The sequence below is a fragment of the Carettochelys insculpta genome, chromosome 1 (assembly GCF_033958435.1).
Source record: "Carettochelys insculpta isolate YL-2023 chromosome 1, ASM3395843v1, whole genome shotgun sequence".
In the NCBI taxonomy this organism is placed as follows: domain Eukaryota; kingdom Metazoa; phylum Chordata; order Testudines; family Carettochelyidae; genus Carettochelys; species Carettochelys insculpta.
In genome coordinates, this window is record NC_134137.1 from 269,589,315 (window position 1) to 269,606,718 (window position 17,404).

At 46.1% G+C, this 17,404-nt stretch overlaps 1 protein-coding gene across 2 annotated transcripts in view; it reads left to right on the forward strand.

Moving 5' to 3' along the window:
- BRAF (B-Raf proto-oncogene, serine/threonine kinase) overlaps positions 1-17,404 on the forward strand; it is a 148,224-nt gene that overhangs the window by 119,109 nt on the left and 11,711 nt on the right. For both annotated transcript variants that reach the window (XM_075007122.1, XM_075007131.1), the window contains 2 exons: positions 9,304-9,438; positions 12,829-12,982. In XM_075007122.1, coding sequence (XP_074863223.1) covers positions 9,304-9,438; positions 12,829-12,982 — 289 coding nt within the window. The remainder of the gene's footprint in view (positions 1-9,303; positions 9,439-12,828; positions 12,983-17,404) is intronic.

Consider the following 17,404-nt stretch of genomic DNA (forward strand, 5'->3'; position numbering starts at 1 on the left):
GTTGCTAACAGACTTTAGAAACCAACTTAAAGGACTTGGTCTCTATCCAAATGTATTTACATGCATTCTTATTGAAGAAAATTCCCCATTATAAGTGGTTTGGGCGCATGCATGTGAGGTCCCTAACCCCCTGTATTTACATGTATTCTATGGGGGAAAATTCCCCTTTACATGTCATTTCGCTATACATCGCAACTTCGCAGTCTCTAACTGTGACGTATAAAGAGGAGCCCCTGTACCAGTTAAACCTAGTTCAGTTTACCAGTTCTTTGTGTAACAAGAGACAGACCTTGTAAAGAGAGACAAAGTGGGGAGAGGAAGGCTAGGGTGAAGATAAGGAGAGAACAGAATAGGGAGGGGGTGTGTGTGGCAAAAACAATCCTTCTTCATCGAGTGTCCCCATGGGTGCTCCACAATAGGTGTCGGGTTCGCCCGGTGCCGCAGATCGGAATTCTTCCAGCAGTTTCTCCTGGATCGCGCATGCACCGGCGAGCGCTGCTCCCCTGTGCACCCCCGGCCACGTGCACGATCCGGTCCCCACCAGTTCCTTCTCAACCGCCATCGGCTGCAGATGGAATCCGCTCAGGCTACGGCCAGAGTCAGATTAGATAGTGTTTCTACGCATAAATTGTTGTTTTTTTCCAGTTTAAAAAAAAAAAGAGGACAAAGAATATCAAATATATATATATATAAAAAAAGGGAGAGAGAGGAGCAGAGAAGCAGAGTGGACGTAAGGCCCGTAGGCTGCCCACTGCCCTGCAGGCCAGTGTCCGCGATTCGGGTAAACAGGCACGGATTGAGTGCGAAGTACCCTGTTAACAGTAAAAGACTCACCGCGATGGCCTCTTCAGGCTTTAAAAAGTGAGTCTTGCCATGAAGCTATGCCGGCCTCCGATGGGCACAGTGAATGTATCCGATGCCTGGGGGAATCACACATTACCCAGAAGTGTGCCCACTGTGCTAAGCTCACAGCTAGGGCCAGGAAAGACAGAGAAATGCGTCTTAAAATGCTCTTGTTTGACAAGGCCCTCCAGCTGGACCTGCCGGAGAGCCCTCAACCAGAAGGGCCCTCTGGGTTCCACAAGAGGGGAAGGCAGCTTCTTTGACCCCCTCGGTGCAGAAACGGAGGAAGCTCTCCCCAGCTCGATCCCTGCCGGCGGTTTCAGCGAGCGGGACAGGCAGAGCACACAGCCCCCAGCTACATACTCAGGCAAGCGGCAGCACGGCAGCGCACGTGGCAGAGGCTGAGCCTCCGGTTACAAAACAGCCGGCACGCGCGGCGCCTAGAGCGTCGGCCAGGCAAGCGCTGGAACCGGCGGCACCGCCGCAGGTGGCACTGCCCCTCGCGGCACCAACAGTGCAGGGCTAACAGGCACGGAGCCTGCAGGCACAGGAGGACGTTACCCGCGTGGCACCACAGCTGAGCGAGCCGAGCGCGGCGCCGACAGCAGGGCCGAGATCCCCGGCGCGGGAGGGGGCGGTGCCAGCCCCGCAGGGGAGGGGAAAGGCTAGAACAAAAACCCGGCACCGCAGCCCTTCTCCGCACAGGGCTGTGCTGCTGCTGACAACAAGCCCTCCCCCTGTGCTACACACACCGCCCAGAAGGCTTGGGTCTCCACCGGCCTATCCAGAACCTCCTTCTCCGTTCCTCCAACCAATGTCACCAGGGCTTGGGCCACCTTCACCCTTTCTGGGATTGGATCCCCTGGAGTACTACCATAAACCAGTTTCACTGCTGTCTGTGTCATCGCGGAGGTCTCGCTCTCCCAGACATCTGGGGTACACACCCCGAGAGTGGTCCAGGTCTCCATCCCCGGACCTGTGCCCGTGGTGCCACGGTCGTTCTTATCATGCTGGACACAGACACCACAGGCCTACGCCCAGGGGCAGGTCCCCACCGGCTGTCCAATACCTCCGTGGAAGCACAGTTAACTCAAGGGGAGTTAATTTTAGAACGCCGAGGCTTTCCTTCGCAATCCTCCAGCGAGCAGGTGTATCATCAGCCACAGGAACCTGAGAGTTTGAAGGAGGTTTATCCTAGTAGTTCCTCCTCATCCTCCCCAGGTGAGGCCATGGCCCCCGGGGATGTTGCTCTCCCTGATGACCTCAAACAGTTCCAGGAGCTGTTTAAAAGGGTGGCTTTCACGCAAGGCATTCAAATGGCAGAAGTGCAGGAGAAACATCACAAACTCCTGAAAAATTTGAGACCCCCGGCTTCATCCAAAATTGCTGTCCCGCTGGATGAAGCCATTATGGAGTCAGCCACCACCATATGGTAGACTCCGGCCTCCGCTCCGCCTATGAACAAGAGAGCGGATAAGAAGTACTTCGTCCTGGCAAAGGGCATGGAGTTCCTCTTCAGTCACCCACAACCAAATTCTTTGGTGGTCAAGTCTTCCCAGCAGAGGACAAAGACTTCTCAGTACAAATCGGGGGGATCAGACAAAGATGCCAAGAAGCTAGAGCTGTTTGGCAGGAAGGTATATTCCTCTTCTACCCTGCTACTGAGAGTGGCAAATTATGCGGCACACCTAGCAAACCATAATTTTGATAATTACTCCAGGCTTACATCTCTCATGGATTCACTTCCTGAAGATAAGAAGCCGGTGTTAAAGGCAATTGTGCAAGAGGGCTACGCAGCTTCGAGAACGGGAGTCCAGATCGCCCTGGATGTGGCAGATACGGCGGCACGCTCAACGGCTACAGCAGTGGTCATGCGTAGAGAATCTTGGCTCCAGACATCGGGTATCCCGAGGGACCTACGGGCGAAGATCGTGGATCTTCCCTTTGACACGCAAAAGTTGTTTGCAGACTCAACCGACTCGGTCCTCCACTCTACTAAGGACTCGAGAGCTACACTTAGAACCCTGGGTATTTATACTCCTCCATATAGGAAGAAAAAATATTTCCCTCAGGAAAGACGTTACCCGTACCAACCACAGCGTGCGCAGTACCAACGGGGCTATGAGGAAGGGCGACATCAGCAACAGTACAGAACTCCCAGACGACGTTCTCAACAAAGCCGTACACCCTCGGGACAGGCCCAAAGGCAACAAGTTTGACGGGCATGTCGAGGGCTGCACTATCACTACCATCGTGCCATGCCACTCTCATCTCATGTTCCATCATCGCCTCAGACCGTTTCACTCCCAATGGCAAAAGATCACCACAGACAAATGGGTGCTGGAGATCATAGCCACGGGTTACGCGATCCCCTTCCAGTTGCTCCCACTGACGAAGCCTCCTTCCAGGCCTCACCTTCGGGATGCTACCCACGAGGCGAGGCTCAAGCAGGAGGTGGACCACCTTATGTTCATAGGGGTGGTGGAAAGAGTGCCGGAACAATTCCAGGGGAAAGGTTTTTATTCACGCTACTTCCTCACAGAGAAGAAAACAGGAGGCTGGAGGCCCATCTTAGATCTTCGGGGCCTCAACCGCTACTTACGCAAGCAACGTTTCCGGATGATTATGGTCGCCTCCATACTCACGGCACTGGACGATAGAGATTGGTTTGCAGCCCTTGACTTACAAGATGCTTATTTCCATATAATGATCCACACAGGCGCTTCCTCCGCTTCATGGTTGGCGAGGAACACTTCCAGTACAGGGTTCTTCCGTTCGGCCTCTCCTCGGCCCCCAGAGTCTTTACCAAAACCCTGGCAGTGGTGTTAGCCTACCTGCACAGACAGGGTGTTTATATTCCCATACCTGGACGACTGCCTACTGAAAGGGGCCTCGAAGGCAGAGGTCCTACGCATGATCCACGTCACAGCGGACACATTTTCTTCGCTGGGCCTAGTCATCAACCTCGCAAAGTCAAAGACCGACTCCACACAAGATATAGAGTTCATAGGGGTACGCATAAACTCTATCACAGCAAGGGTGTACCTACCCGATGCCCGCTTCCGCGCCATCAGTTCGCTGGTGCAAGTCATCACATACAGCCCCACAGTGCCGGTCTTAACGTGCTTGCAGCTGCTAGGCCACATGGCGGCAGCGACGTTTGTGGTTCAAAATGCCAGATTGCACATGCGAAGCCTGCAGCATTGGCTGGCGAGCGTGTACAGACCGGCATCCCACACTGTTCACCGGGGCGGTGTTGCCCACGACAGAGGTGCGCAGATCCCAGGTGTGGTGGGTAAACCCCAAGAACCTGCTAGCAGGGGTGCCTTTTCACCAACCACAAATTTCTATTTTTCTTACTACCGACGCCTCCCACATAGGATGGGGAGCGCACATCGGCGACAAGGTGACGCAAGGGCTATGGTCCCCTGCGGAACAGACACTGCACATAAACATACTGGAGCTCAGAGTAGTGTTCAACGCCTGCAAACATTTTCGAGGCCACATATGTGGCAAAGTAGTCGGGATCAATACAGACAATACCTCCACTATGTTTTACATAAATCGACAAGGAGGAGCCCAATTCTGTGCCCTATGTGCAGAAGCAGTCCGATTGTGGAACTGGTGCATCGCCAACAACATAACGTTGAAAGCCTCGTACTTGCCGGGTACTCACAACGTGAAGGCAGATCAGCTGAGCAGGCGCTTCGCACTCACGCACGAGTGGCAGATCCGCTCCGATCTGCTACGACCAATTTTTCATACATGGGGGTTCCCCCAGATTGATCTGTTTGCCACCCAGCACAACAAGAAGTGTCCCCAGTACTGCTCCGGGGCAGGAGTGGGGCGGGAGTCCCTGGGGGACGCATTCATGATTTCATGGAAGGGCCCCCTCCTTTATGCGTTCCCCCCCACAGCGCTTATCCACAAGGTCTTGCAGAAAGCCAGACAGGAGAGAGCTCGCATGATACTAGTGGTCCCAACGTGGGATCGGCAGCAATGGTTTCCCTTGCTTCTGCGCATGTCGGACCGCCCACCGCTCCCTCTACTGGTGGCTCCGGACCTACTCACTCAGGCTCAGGGTTCCATAGTGCACCCGCACCCTCAGGGCCTGCGCTTACAAGCATGGCTAATCCATGGCTCAGCTCCTTAGAAAGCACATGTACGGAGGGAGTACAAGTACTCCTGGAAAGTAGCCGAAGGACCTCCACCAGGAAGACTTACAAGCAGAAATGGACTCGATTCACAGCCTGGTGTTCCGCCAAGCAGTTAGCTCCCCTTGACGTTCCTATACCGATAATACTAGAATACTTATTGGACTTCAAGAGGGGCGGGCTTTCCTTATCCTAGCTGAAAGTCCACTTGGCCGCTATATCAGCCTTTCGGCATGCAGAGGAGGGGCCCACGGTATTCGCCCATCCTATAGTTACCAGGTTCTTGAAGGGGTTGGTAAACCTGTACCCACCTCGGAAACTGCTTCCACCATCGTGGAGCTTGGACTTGGTGCTCAGCACGCTAACGGGTCCACCTTTTGAACCATTAGCCACAGTTCCCCTACGTCTCCTTACGATAAAAACAACCTTCCTCCTTGCAATTACGTCAGCTCGCAGGGTCAGTGAGCTCGCAGCAGTTATGGCAACGCTGCCCTGCACAGTATTCTCAAAGGAGGCGGTAACCTTACAGCTGCACCCAGCCTTTGTTCCAAAAGTTTCTTCACAGTTCCATCTTAACGAACCAATAGTTTTACCCTCGTTTTACCCGAAGCCTCACAGCTCCAGCAAAGAGGCACACCTACACCTCCTGGACGTGAGGAGGGCATTGGCATTCTACATAGACAGAACTAAATCCTTCCGGAAAACGGACAGGCTTCTAGTCTCTCTCTCGCTCCCAGGTCAAAAGGGGAAGGCCTCTCTTCACAGAGAATTTCAAAGCACATTGTGTCCTGTATAAAAATGTGCTACGAGCTTCGAAAGACTCCCTTGATGGCCCCGCCTAGGGCTCACTCCACCAGGGCGGTGGTGGCGTCAACAGCCTTCTTCAAGGGCATCGCCTTGAAAGACATCTGTAGAGCGGCGACCTGGTCATCCTACGACACCTTCGCCAAGCATTATGCCCTACATAGGGTATTCCAAGAGGATACCTGTCTGTCGACAGCAGTCCTTTCGGGGGCAAGCTGCACATAAACCGATTACCCATCTCCTTTCTTGGGTTACTGCTGAGTAGTCACCTATTGTGGAGCACCCACGGGGACACTCGAGGAAGAAACAGAAGTTACTCACCGTAGTAACGGTGGTTCTTCGAGATGTGTCCCCATGGGTGCTCCACCACCCGCCCATCCTCCCCGCTTCGGATCTCTGTCTAGTGTTTTTCAGGAGCATTCGAGGCGGTTGGTCAAGGAACTGGCGGGGACCGGATCGCGCATGTGGCTGGGGGTGTGCAGGGGAGCGGTGCGCACCGGCGCATGCGCGATCCAGGAGAAACTGCTGGACGAATTCCGATCTCTGGCGCCGGGCAAGCCCGACACCTATTGTGGAGCACCCACGGGGACACATCTTGAAGAACCACCGTTACTACGGTGAGTAACTTCTCTTTATGAGACAGTTACGGTTTTAACCTCTTGGCAAAAGTTTCTACAGTTCTCAGGGTCTTTTGGCTGCAGCCGAAGCTTCTGTCTCAGGGAGGTTATTCATCTTGGGGCCCTGTCTGAGTAATGCAGAGCCTATGGCCTGTCACAGTGTTCAGAGTACTCACTTGCTTCATAATTTTCCAGTATTTAATGTGGAAATTGGATGTTTGTGTGTTGTGACCTTCAGTGATAACTGTCAAAAATTTGGGTAATGCATGTTACATTGTGGCTCCCTCCCTGATTTTCTAGTGTCAGCAGTTTAGTTGTACAGGCAAGCAGTGTTCGTCCCATAACTTAATTTTATCTAGCTGTGTGACAGGGAGCTATCAGCAATATGTTGATCACAGACGTTGTTGCAGCTTCATGAACTCTGCATGCCTAGATGAGGGCAATTACACTCTTTTTGATAGGGGACATTCTCTCGGTTAACAAGGTAATTGGGGAGAATATAAGAGGAGTAAACAGTCCACAAGGGGCCGCTCAAAAAGGGCTGAGTAAGTGATGACGGTAGGGAAGCCTACCTTTGCTATACATTTGTGCTGCGTGCTCTTATGATGTAAAGGGGAAGCAGTACTCACCTTGGTGAAAGATAAACAGCCCAGTGTGTGGTGACTGGGTAATTGACTGAACTGGGCAGGCAGTGAGGTTCACCAGGTAATGACAGAAGCGCTCTGTGACAGGCTGCTTCCATATATATCAGCATGTTTCACAGCACAGTTCATCAGATCTCAAGTGACTCATTCGCTTTCTTGTTTCGTTATTTTACATCTTTTTAAAGGAAGAAATATCCACATTCCCAGCCAGCAGGCTGTTACCACTTACAAGTTGTACTTGGCCATGTTTCATTTTAACTTTTTGACAGCTCTGACTCACAAATCAGTTTTGTCTGCCTGGCAATAGATGACATGGATGCTGACTGTCATTTTCTGAAACAAATTTTAAACCGCAGGTGCAGCTGATGTGTAAAATGTAGTGAAATGCTTTGAATTTATTTTCCTCGGTCCACTGACTAAAAAGGATGTAAACAGGGTGCTGTATTTTTTGATAGATCTAGGCCATGAATCAAAAAACATTTCAGCTCTGACATGGAAAAGTTAAATCCAAGTTGGACAGTGGGCAAAATCTGTGTCATGCCTGCTTATTGTCACTCTTGCTCTGTGATATATTTGAACCCTAGAATGCCTATTTACACATTATGCAGGCTTTAGGACTAGTGTTCTTGTGTTATTTTCTTACTCGTATCTTTTTTTAAAAGGTCCTTAATGTTAACTAAAATTGTAACATTAAAATCAGAAAACTAAAACAAATTATCGATAATTTCAGTATTAAATATTTACAGTAGGCTAAAGTATACCGTCTCCTGGATGACGAAAAGTCTGTCCCTATCCAACACTAGCAAGGGGCAGACCAGAAAAGTCTTTACATGTGATGTATAGTTGGTACTTGGGAGTTGCGGAGGTGCTTCAAGCTGTGTCCGAAAGAGAAGGCAGAAACTCTTTGGCTGGGTCTACACTAGAGAGTTTTGTCAGCAGAAGGGGCCTTCTGTTGATGTAACTCAGGAGTGTCTACACACTTATAGCATTCTGTCAACAGAGTCTCAACAGAACTCTGCATTTGCTTCAATAGTATTATCCCTCAGAAATTTCAGGCACAACAATCTGTTGACATAGTACTGCCAGAGGGCAGTGCAGTCTGGCAGTTCTCTGTTGACAGAGCAAGTTGTGTGTAGATGCAATCTGTTGACAGATGTTCTATCAAGATTTCACTGTCGACACTAATTTTGGTTGACAGATGCTTCTAGTGTAGACAAGGCCTTTGAGCCTAAAGTTTAAAGTAGGAGCAGTAGAATATGTTAGCTTAAGTAGTTTCCCTATGTAACTTTATCTGGAACTGTTTTGCCTCCCATGTGAGACATGAAATAATTACATTTCTTTAAATGTAATGTCACAACACACCTGTTGGATCCATCTGGCTAGTTACTCAGTGAAGATAGTGATTGTTACACCATGAATAGATCTTTGACTCATTTGAAGATGTGTTTTATTATCAATGCAATATTCAAGTTCCATTGTATTTGGCTTGATATAATAGTGCCTGTTTCTTATTTCTAACAACAGAGGCACCATAATTTACTGTGTCTTCTCCGGAGATCATTGTTGAATTGGAGTTGTGTACTTCAGTTGTAGTCCTTTCTGAAATGCAGGCCTTCTGTATTCAGTGAATTGGTATTGAAAATGGAAGATCCATTTCCAAACAAACCAGAGTATAGCACTTTGGTTAAGTAGAAGACAGGCAATCTCTTTTTTCATAATATGTTAAGAAAAAGTAGTCAGAAGAGAGTCAAGGGAAATCTATGATGGAAAAATATGGTACAATTTTTTTTAAATTGTTCTAAGATGTGACTTTGCCACTGATTCTGGTTAAAATAGCCCCAAATCCTTAAATGGCACAGAATACTTATCCTTTAGTTCTTCAAGAGATCCACTTGTTCTTATCATAACCTCTTTTGGACTTAAGAATAATTCCTCAGACATTCATGCTAATAGTATTGGCTACTAACATTTATAGTTTTCCCCTTAATTCCTTTTTAAAAGGACAAAGGAGGGAAGAGTGTAGCTCCTTTTCTACTGAAGAGATTTGCGAAATTTCTCAGCACAGTCATTAGTCCCAAATTGTGTGGAATGTTTCGTGCCAGGTACTTCTGCATATGTGTAGTGAGCTGTTGCTGGAGTGTACACATTTCAGCACAAAACATGGTTAAGAATGTGTTATTCTTTCTGACTTGTTACATGGTTTTGTTTTGTGAATTTTCCCTTTTCCTTTAAAAATCAAAGATCATTTTTATGGTGGGACGAGGATACCTGTCTCCAGATCTCAGTAAAGTGCGAAGTAATTGTCCAAAAGCCATGAAGAGGCTAATGGCAGAGTGCTTGAAGAAGAAGCGAGATGAGCGACCCCTCTTTCCACAGGTAAATTAGATTGCAATGGCAGGCACAAAGTAGTCTAGTCATTCCCATCCATATTGGTCCCAGGACCCATTTGTAAACGTTCACCTCCCGTGACTCGGTATGTATCATTAATGCAAAAAACATCTGCCTTATGAAATATTTCTTACCCACAATATGTAGTAGTCCTGGGAAAATTCTGTGCCACAGAGTGTGTGCACATTTCATGTGCTGCTCATATTTTACATATATTTTTTTTTTGCAGACAATAGCTTCTGCTGAAAAGTTGCTGCAGTTCTGCCTTTTGCCCATCAGAGGATGCTGTGCTGCTAGAACATAGTGCCCACTTCTTGCAAGCCCCCTTTCAGGCTGCTTCTACACATGCCACCTCCCATCGGAGGTGGCATGGTAATGAGGCAACTCGAAGCAAGCTCATGAGGTGCTAAAGTGTGTATATTCAGTGCCTCATTAGCATAATGGCAGCAACATTAATTTCAAAGTGCAGACTTATGGACAGTGAAGATGAAGGCAGCTTTGAATTAAGTGCCCCACCTCAACATTCCCTTACTCCCACAGAACTAGATCGGAGTAAGGGAATGTTGAAGTGGTCCGCTTCTTTCCATCCTGCCTCCATCTTCACTGTCCATCTGCAATTTGAAGCCTGCACTTTTAAATTTCAAAACAAGAAAGCAGTCAAGTAGTGCTTTAAAGACCTAACAAAATAATTTATTAGGTGAGCTTTTGTGGGACAGACCCACTTCTTCAGGCCATAGCCATAGCACAACAAACTCAATGTTTAAGGCATAGAGTACCAGAAGCTGTAATCAGGGTTGAGAAATCAGAAAAAAATTATCAAGGTGAGCAAATCAGAGAGCAGAGGAGTGGGGGGGAGGGGGAAGAAGTCAAGAATTAGATTAAGCCAAGTATGCAAAAGAGCCCCTATAATGTCCCAGAAAATTTGCATCTCGGTTCCAACCACGTGTTAATGTGTCTAATTTGAATATGAAAGAGAGTTCAGCAGTTTCTCTTTCCAAAGCAGACTGAAAATTCTTCTTCAGTAAGACGCAAACTCTTAAGTCATTAACAGAATGGCCCACTGCATTAAAATGCAGACAAACTGGTTTGTGGATCGGGAATGGTTTGATGTCTGTTTTGTGCCCATTAACTCTTTGTCTGAGAAAACAAAGGTCTTTAAAGCGCTACTTGACTGCTTTCTTGTTTTGATAGTATATAAACTAGCACAGCTCCCTCTCTATTACTTTGAAATTTGTGTGGCTGCCATTATGCTAATGAGGCACTGAAGATGCATATTAGTGCCTCATTAGCCTGCTTCAAATTGCCTCATTACCATGCTACCTCTGACGGGAGGTGGCATGTGTAGAAGCAGCCTAAGATAGGGAAGAGGAAGAGCCTGCAATGCCTTCTTCACTTCATCTGTTGGCCCAGTTCAGGAGACAGAGACTATGGACAATAGACAGCATGGGGCTGGTGGGGCAGGGGATGAATGGGAGTATAGAAAAAGGGTAGTAGGAAGGTAGAGAAATACCAGGCCACATGGACAGAAGAGGAGGGACTCAGACACATGGTAAGGGGATGCAGGACACATGGGCAGAGTGGGAGAGAGTACAGAGTTATGGGGAGAAGGGATTGCCTGAGTAGAGCCATAGAGACATATTGGGACCTGACAAGGTGTCTGATTGAATGGGAGAAGTTAGGGGTCAGCCAGGGTCTGCATAGGGACACTCCTTAACAGTCCTTCCTCACCCCCAACCCCCATTTGTTCTGTGCTTGCCCCACCCATACTGAACAGCCCTTCAGATTCTTACCCAGACTCCTTCCCAGCAATTACTTTGCTTGATCTCTGCACTTGTTACCCTGGCTCCACCAAGCCTTTGCACTCTTTCTGAGGGGTGTGGGAAATAAAGTTCTGTACTTCAGTTTAAATTAATTTTTATTAATATGCCTAGCAGCAAATCTGTTTGTCAAAAATCATTTCCTAAATCTGCTTCGTTATAGTGAAGACATAACTTGCTGGCAGATGTTTTGAAATAAATTGCCAAAATAATTAAAACGCATGTGACTATTGTGTTATTCAAACTAATAATATATGCAGAATTTTTAAATAGTGTGCTGAACTTTTAACTTTTTTGGTCCAGAGAGTCTTTAGGGAGTAATAGAATATATACATTGTCAGAACTAAACTGGTGCATTGTGAATACCATAGTGATGTTTCTTCTCTTGCAAGCTAGTTGGGCATTGCACCCTGCTCTGGGCGTTGTGGTCTCCAAGATTGCAGCCCTGATGGGGGTCTGGCCAGGATGATTTTGTGAGAGTGGCACTATGGTCTGATACATAGGGACACAGGCCCACTTATTCAAATTTGGCCTGGCTCTTTCCCTGTCATCGTGATGGAAGGATGGTTGGGATAAAGCTGATCATCAGCATAACTCTATGCTGCAGGTCACAAAGCCCAGATTGAGAAGCCAACCCTAATAACCACAGTTGCCTTGGCTGTGGGGTGAGCATGCGGTGGGCTCTGTAACATTGTCTCTTCCCTCTGGCCTCCTACATGACCATCCGATGCATTCTGGCAGTTTTGAGTCACAACTCATAGGTTAAAATACCCTGGTCGAAGAAATGCATCTATAATATGTATATATTGTCTGTTGGAAGGTTTTCCTTTCAATTAGGATGTGAGTTCCATTTGAAGACTGGAATAAGTAAGATTGTATTGTTTAGACCATGGCATGTGTAATTAGCAAAGTGCATTTTTAGTACAAAATAGTTAAAATGACATGTATATCGTTGGGAGAAAACAGTCCTGCACTGATGAAGAGTTAAAGAAGGCACATTCACACAGCAAGTGGATGCTAAATTAATGTCTCAGTTTCAGTACTTCCCTGTACGTTCTTTGCACTTTTTGTATCCCCAAGATAGCATAAAGGGGAATTGCCATGTAGTTGTGTTTTAAAACTTGACCCTCCACTTCCTTTATGGAAGAATATTTTTGGATTCTAAACAATTATAGCTGTATGTATGTATGTAAGTACATGAGCCCAACACTTAAAAGATACAAAAAGGTGAGCTTCCTCTGCGGACGGCCCTAGTGGTTTGAATCAAACTGTTTCCAAAGCTGTAGTTTTTCCTGGTAACACCACTGTCTCTGAAGAAGAGACAGTATATTCCTTCAGGAAAAAAGTCATGCAATTTCTCCATAGATATTCTTTTCATGCTTTTCAGGAAGTATAACAAAATCTAGAGCCCATAATTTTAAATTATTTAAAAAGTGGTGACCTAGTTGACCTTGAGTCATTCATTACTTGTAACTCTTCAGTGTTCTGTCTTTGGCTTTGTGTTGCTGTTGCTACTCTGCAGCACCAGGATTGACCTTCTCTTGTTTTCTTCTTGTTTTAGATTCTTGCCTCCATTGAGCTCCTGGCTCGGTCATTGCCAAAAATTCACCGCAGTGCATCTGAGCCCTCATTAAACCGGGCTGGCTTCCAGACAGAGGATTTTAGTCTGTATGCTTGTGCTTCTCCAAAAACACCCATCCAGGCAGGGGGATACGGTGGGTTTCCAGTACACTGAAAAGGAATTGAAAGCTTGTTCCTGTGTGAGTGCTGGTCTTTTCCCACGTGTGCATGCACAAGTGTGCGTGTATTCTGGATTCCTACATGCTGTTATCTTTAAAGGTGCAGTAAGGGAGTAAAGCCTCACATGTGGGCATTGTATGTTTCTGGCACAAAGACCTGCTGGAAAAGGATGCTCTGGGAATTACCAGCACTAAAGGATTAAAAGGTTACCTATGAGAAAAGGGAAAAGTCACTTCAGACAAAAGCAAAAATCTGGATTACTGGGTCATACCTTGCATTTGCTTTGTTTTCAATGCCATCTTTCCTTACTTCACTGGTTGAGTTAGTTGCTCTGTAAGTGGTGTCTTTATGTTTAAGCTACTCGAACTGTATTTTATTTTTCAATTGAATTCAGTATCTATGAGCAACAAGTTTTATCTTCTCAAATTAGTGATGTTGCTGGTGATGTGTGAAGATGGCAAGAGCTTAGCTGTGAGGCTGAGCACAGCCAAAACTTGGCATAGCCAGCAGAAGTGAACGCAAACAACACAGATTTCAAAGGAAGGCTTTGGCAGTGCGTGACTTTTTTATTTTTTTTAAAAATTGTGGTTTCAAAGAGTGCTGGTTGGAAAACATCTTTTACCAGAGAGGGTATCTGTTTTTTGTGTAGGTGATCTGACCAGCACTACTTTAAAACCTTTTACAAATCTCTTATATTATTGCAATATGGAATAAACTTCAGATATTGGTATTGCTTCTGAACAGAAGATGTATCGTGAATAATCATCCCCATATCCTTCAAATAGAAGGAGCCTTATTTTAAGCAATTTGACAACTCTGGAGGGCATAACTATATGTGTGTCTGCTATGCAATAATATATTTTAACTCCCATAATGGGAAATCTTATTTTATGAAAACAAAGCAGTAAACTTGAAAAGTTGTTTTTGGTGGGAAATCAATATTTTACCATGAATCTCAGTTTTAAAAAATGCATTGATATTATTTCACTGCTTTATTTTAGTTAGTAATGTTGATGAAGTAGTTTCTTTCCTATGGTGTTCCTTTTTTTTTTTTTAAGTAAGTTAGAAACACTGCTAAGATCACAATATCACCTCACTCCAGTTGTTTTAGATTATTCATCTGGCACAGGTAAATCAGAGAGTAGCCCTATCTATTTCATGCTACACTGACCTTGGGTGGCAGACATTAATTCAGTACCATGGTCAATGTCTGCATTGTCATATTCCTGTCCTATCTGAACTGAGTTCTTGGCTGTGTCTACACTTGCCCCCTTCTTTGAAGGGGGCGTGGTAATCAGCCTGAGCAGAGGATACTAATGAAGTGCCACAATGAATATGCAGCACCTCATTTAGGCTAATTCTCCCCATGACAACTTCGAAGTTGCAAACTTTGAAGTGCTGGCATGCCATGTAGTAAGGGACTAAGGGCACTTTGAAGTTGCGCAGGTATTTGAAGTGCCTGCGGCTACATGACATGCCGGCGTGTCAAAGGTTACAACTTCGAACTTCCCATGGGGAGAATTAGCCTAATGAGGTGCTGCTGCATGTTCACCGCAGCACTTCATTAGTATTCTTCACTTTGGTTGATTACCATGCCCCCTTTGAAGAAAGGGGCTAATGTAGATACAGCGTTTGTATATTTTACAGTTCTTTTGAATATTAAACTATTTACTGTGAACGGTTTCTCTTCACCAGAAGCAAGCTTTTGCTGTTTTGGTTGGTCCTTCAAGGAAAGGAAAATATTTCCTAATGGTTTCTGGTTGTATACCTTGTACAGAAGTTAGCAGTATTGCTGCCAGTACATTTTCATGTTAGATTTGGGGGGAAGAGGTGGGGGTCAGGGGGACAGGAGAAAGTTTAGCATGCAGGAAAGCTCTGCTGTAAGAATAGAGTGCCTAGCCATGTCTTTACAGATCCTTGCAACGTAGTAGTGCAGCCGGGTGCTAGGAGAGGCATGAACAGTTTCTACATTCCATAGGCTGACAATGATTTTCTACCCCCTCATAGTCCCCCTAGTTCCTTTCTATCCATCTGCTGGAACAGTAACAGAAAAACCATCCCTTTTTTTTTTTTTTTTTTTTTTTCAAATGTTGTTAGACAGGCAAATGTAAATGGAAGTTTTGTTAGGCTTAGGATTAAAAACTTTTATATTTTAACAGTCTTGACTGTTTAGTCAATGTTTTGCTGTTGTCAGTTCAGCTTGTCAGACCTGTCTTAAAATCAGAGTTTTTAAAAGGCTTTTTTCCTCTTGCCTGTGAAATTCCCTATTTCAGATAGTCATCAGATGTGCCTCTTATGCTTTGGAGAAGAGCACTCAGCTGAAGGTTCCACGGCCAGGAACTATGCCTCTCTCGTTGTGGAAGCAAGATAGGATTCAGAATCTCAGGCTGAAAGGGCTCATCCTCGCATGGGCTCGTTCTCTAGTAAACTTGTCCTGCCAGGAACTGCCAAAATGGATTTCCTCAGCTAAGATGCTGGGTAAGCATCTGTGACTCCAGCAAACTCAAGAGGAATTTTGTTAAGAAAAATGGGGCCTTAACAACGATCTCACAGTCAGACTGGTGTCTTCTTCAGAAGGACATAAGAACAGGCATACTGGGTCAGACCATAGGTCCATCAAGCCCAGTATCCTGTCTTCTGACAGTGGCCAATGCCAGGTGCCCCAGAGGGAGTGAACAGAACAGTTAATCATCAGATGATCAATTGCCTGTCGTCCATTTCCAGCCTCTTGCAAACAGGCTAGGGACACCCTCCATGCCCATCCTGGCTAATAGCCATTGATGGACCTATCCCCCTTGAATTTATCCCTGGATCTTGGAGAAGAGTAGAGCTTGTTTGGATCTGGGACAGCAGGATCAGTTATCCATGTCTAGCACCCCTCCATCTTATCTACGTACCAGGAGCCAATGTCCTTTAAAGGTTCCTGTAGTGGCAATGTCTGAGAACACAGAGCCATCTTTGCTGCCCAGACTCTACTTACTCTTAGGATCCTTGAACTACTCAAGCAAGATACTCTTTGCAGCAGTCTTCGTCTTGGTGCTGTGAAGAGGAGCCCATGATGCCTTGGAAATACAGATTGGAAAAATGCAGTAGCATTCATAGGTATTGGGGACCCACCTTTCCTGCTATAGCTAAGATCAGTGCAATGGACTTCTTGGAACCAGAGCGAGTATGTTCCTTGCAGTGTTCCCTGTAAGCTGAGTGCTTGGGTGGCTGCCGAGGAGAGATTCAGGTGCAGCTTAGCTGATGAGCAGAGCACCTACAGCTGGTAGTGTGTGTTTCTCTTGGTGGTGCACATCAGTGCACACAACAAAATTTATTCTGCCTAATGAGGGAGAAAATTAGAGGGAACTTTGATTCCTTGCCATTCTGCTGCAGCTTCACGTCATGGAGATCCCAATACGTGTACATGAACATCTTTGGAGTCTCAAGTATCTGACTGGGAAGTTCCAAAGTTTAAATCTTACCCAGACTTCCCTCCCTATGAATACTGTACTCTGTGTGTGTGTGTGTGTGTGTGTGTGTGAGAGAGAGAGAGAGAGAGAGAGAGAGAGCTTCCACCATCTGCATCAGAGGTTGCTTTGCAGAGCAGTGCTAGCAAGAAACCATGGTTTCCTACTCTTACAAAAAAAATCTGAGAACAGGAAGGATGTAGTAGGAAGAATCCTGCTGCTGCTCCATCTGAATTTCCAGGATTACTAATATTCCTGATGTGAAATCAAATAATTAAAATATAATTTCCTTACTTCATTCTCCGATTAGACCATCTTTACTGCTTCTTCCTTTTCTCTGAGTACTATTGGGACCTACTGTGGTGTCCATCACGTATCCTGGACCTATGCAAATAGGGGGGATAAAGGCTGAGGAAAGCCAAATTATGCATGATATCTTGGGAAGAATCCAGTCCCTGTTCCCAGTCCTCAGGATTGGTTCAGGAAGGATCCTGGTCCTTTCAAGAGGCCTACTTCTGTATTTTTATAAGGCAAAAATACAGTGCCTACTTTAGGTTTATGGGAAAAACAACTTGTACAAAGTAGCAGTCTACAGGGTATTCACAAAGCAGCTGGAAGTGACTGTAATTCATCAGTGTTGACAAGATATACAGGTGTATCTGTATATGCATAACTGTTTCATTAGAGCCCAGTCTTACGTGAAATAGTTTATTCCTTGTGAAATTTATTCCTTCAGAAATCTTGGTCTGGGAGGAAAGTGAAATCTAACTTGGTCACTGGCCAGACTCCATGCTTCTTAGAGATCCAGTCTAAATTCTACAAGAGTTCTAGCTTACCTACCGCAGGCAGCGGACCTAGCTAGGTCAATGCTAGATGGTCCTGTGAGAGTTAATCTGCTTGTGTGAGGCCAGATGGAGACGTGCACCTATGTCAGCCCCCTTTGCA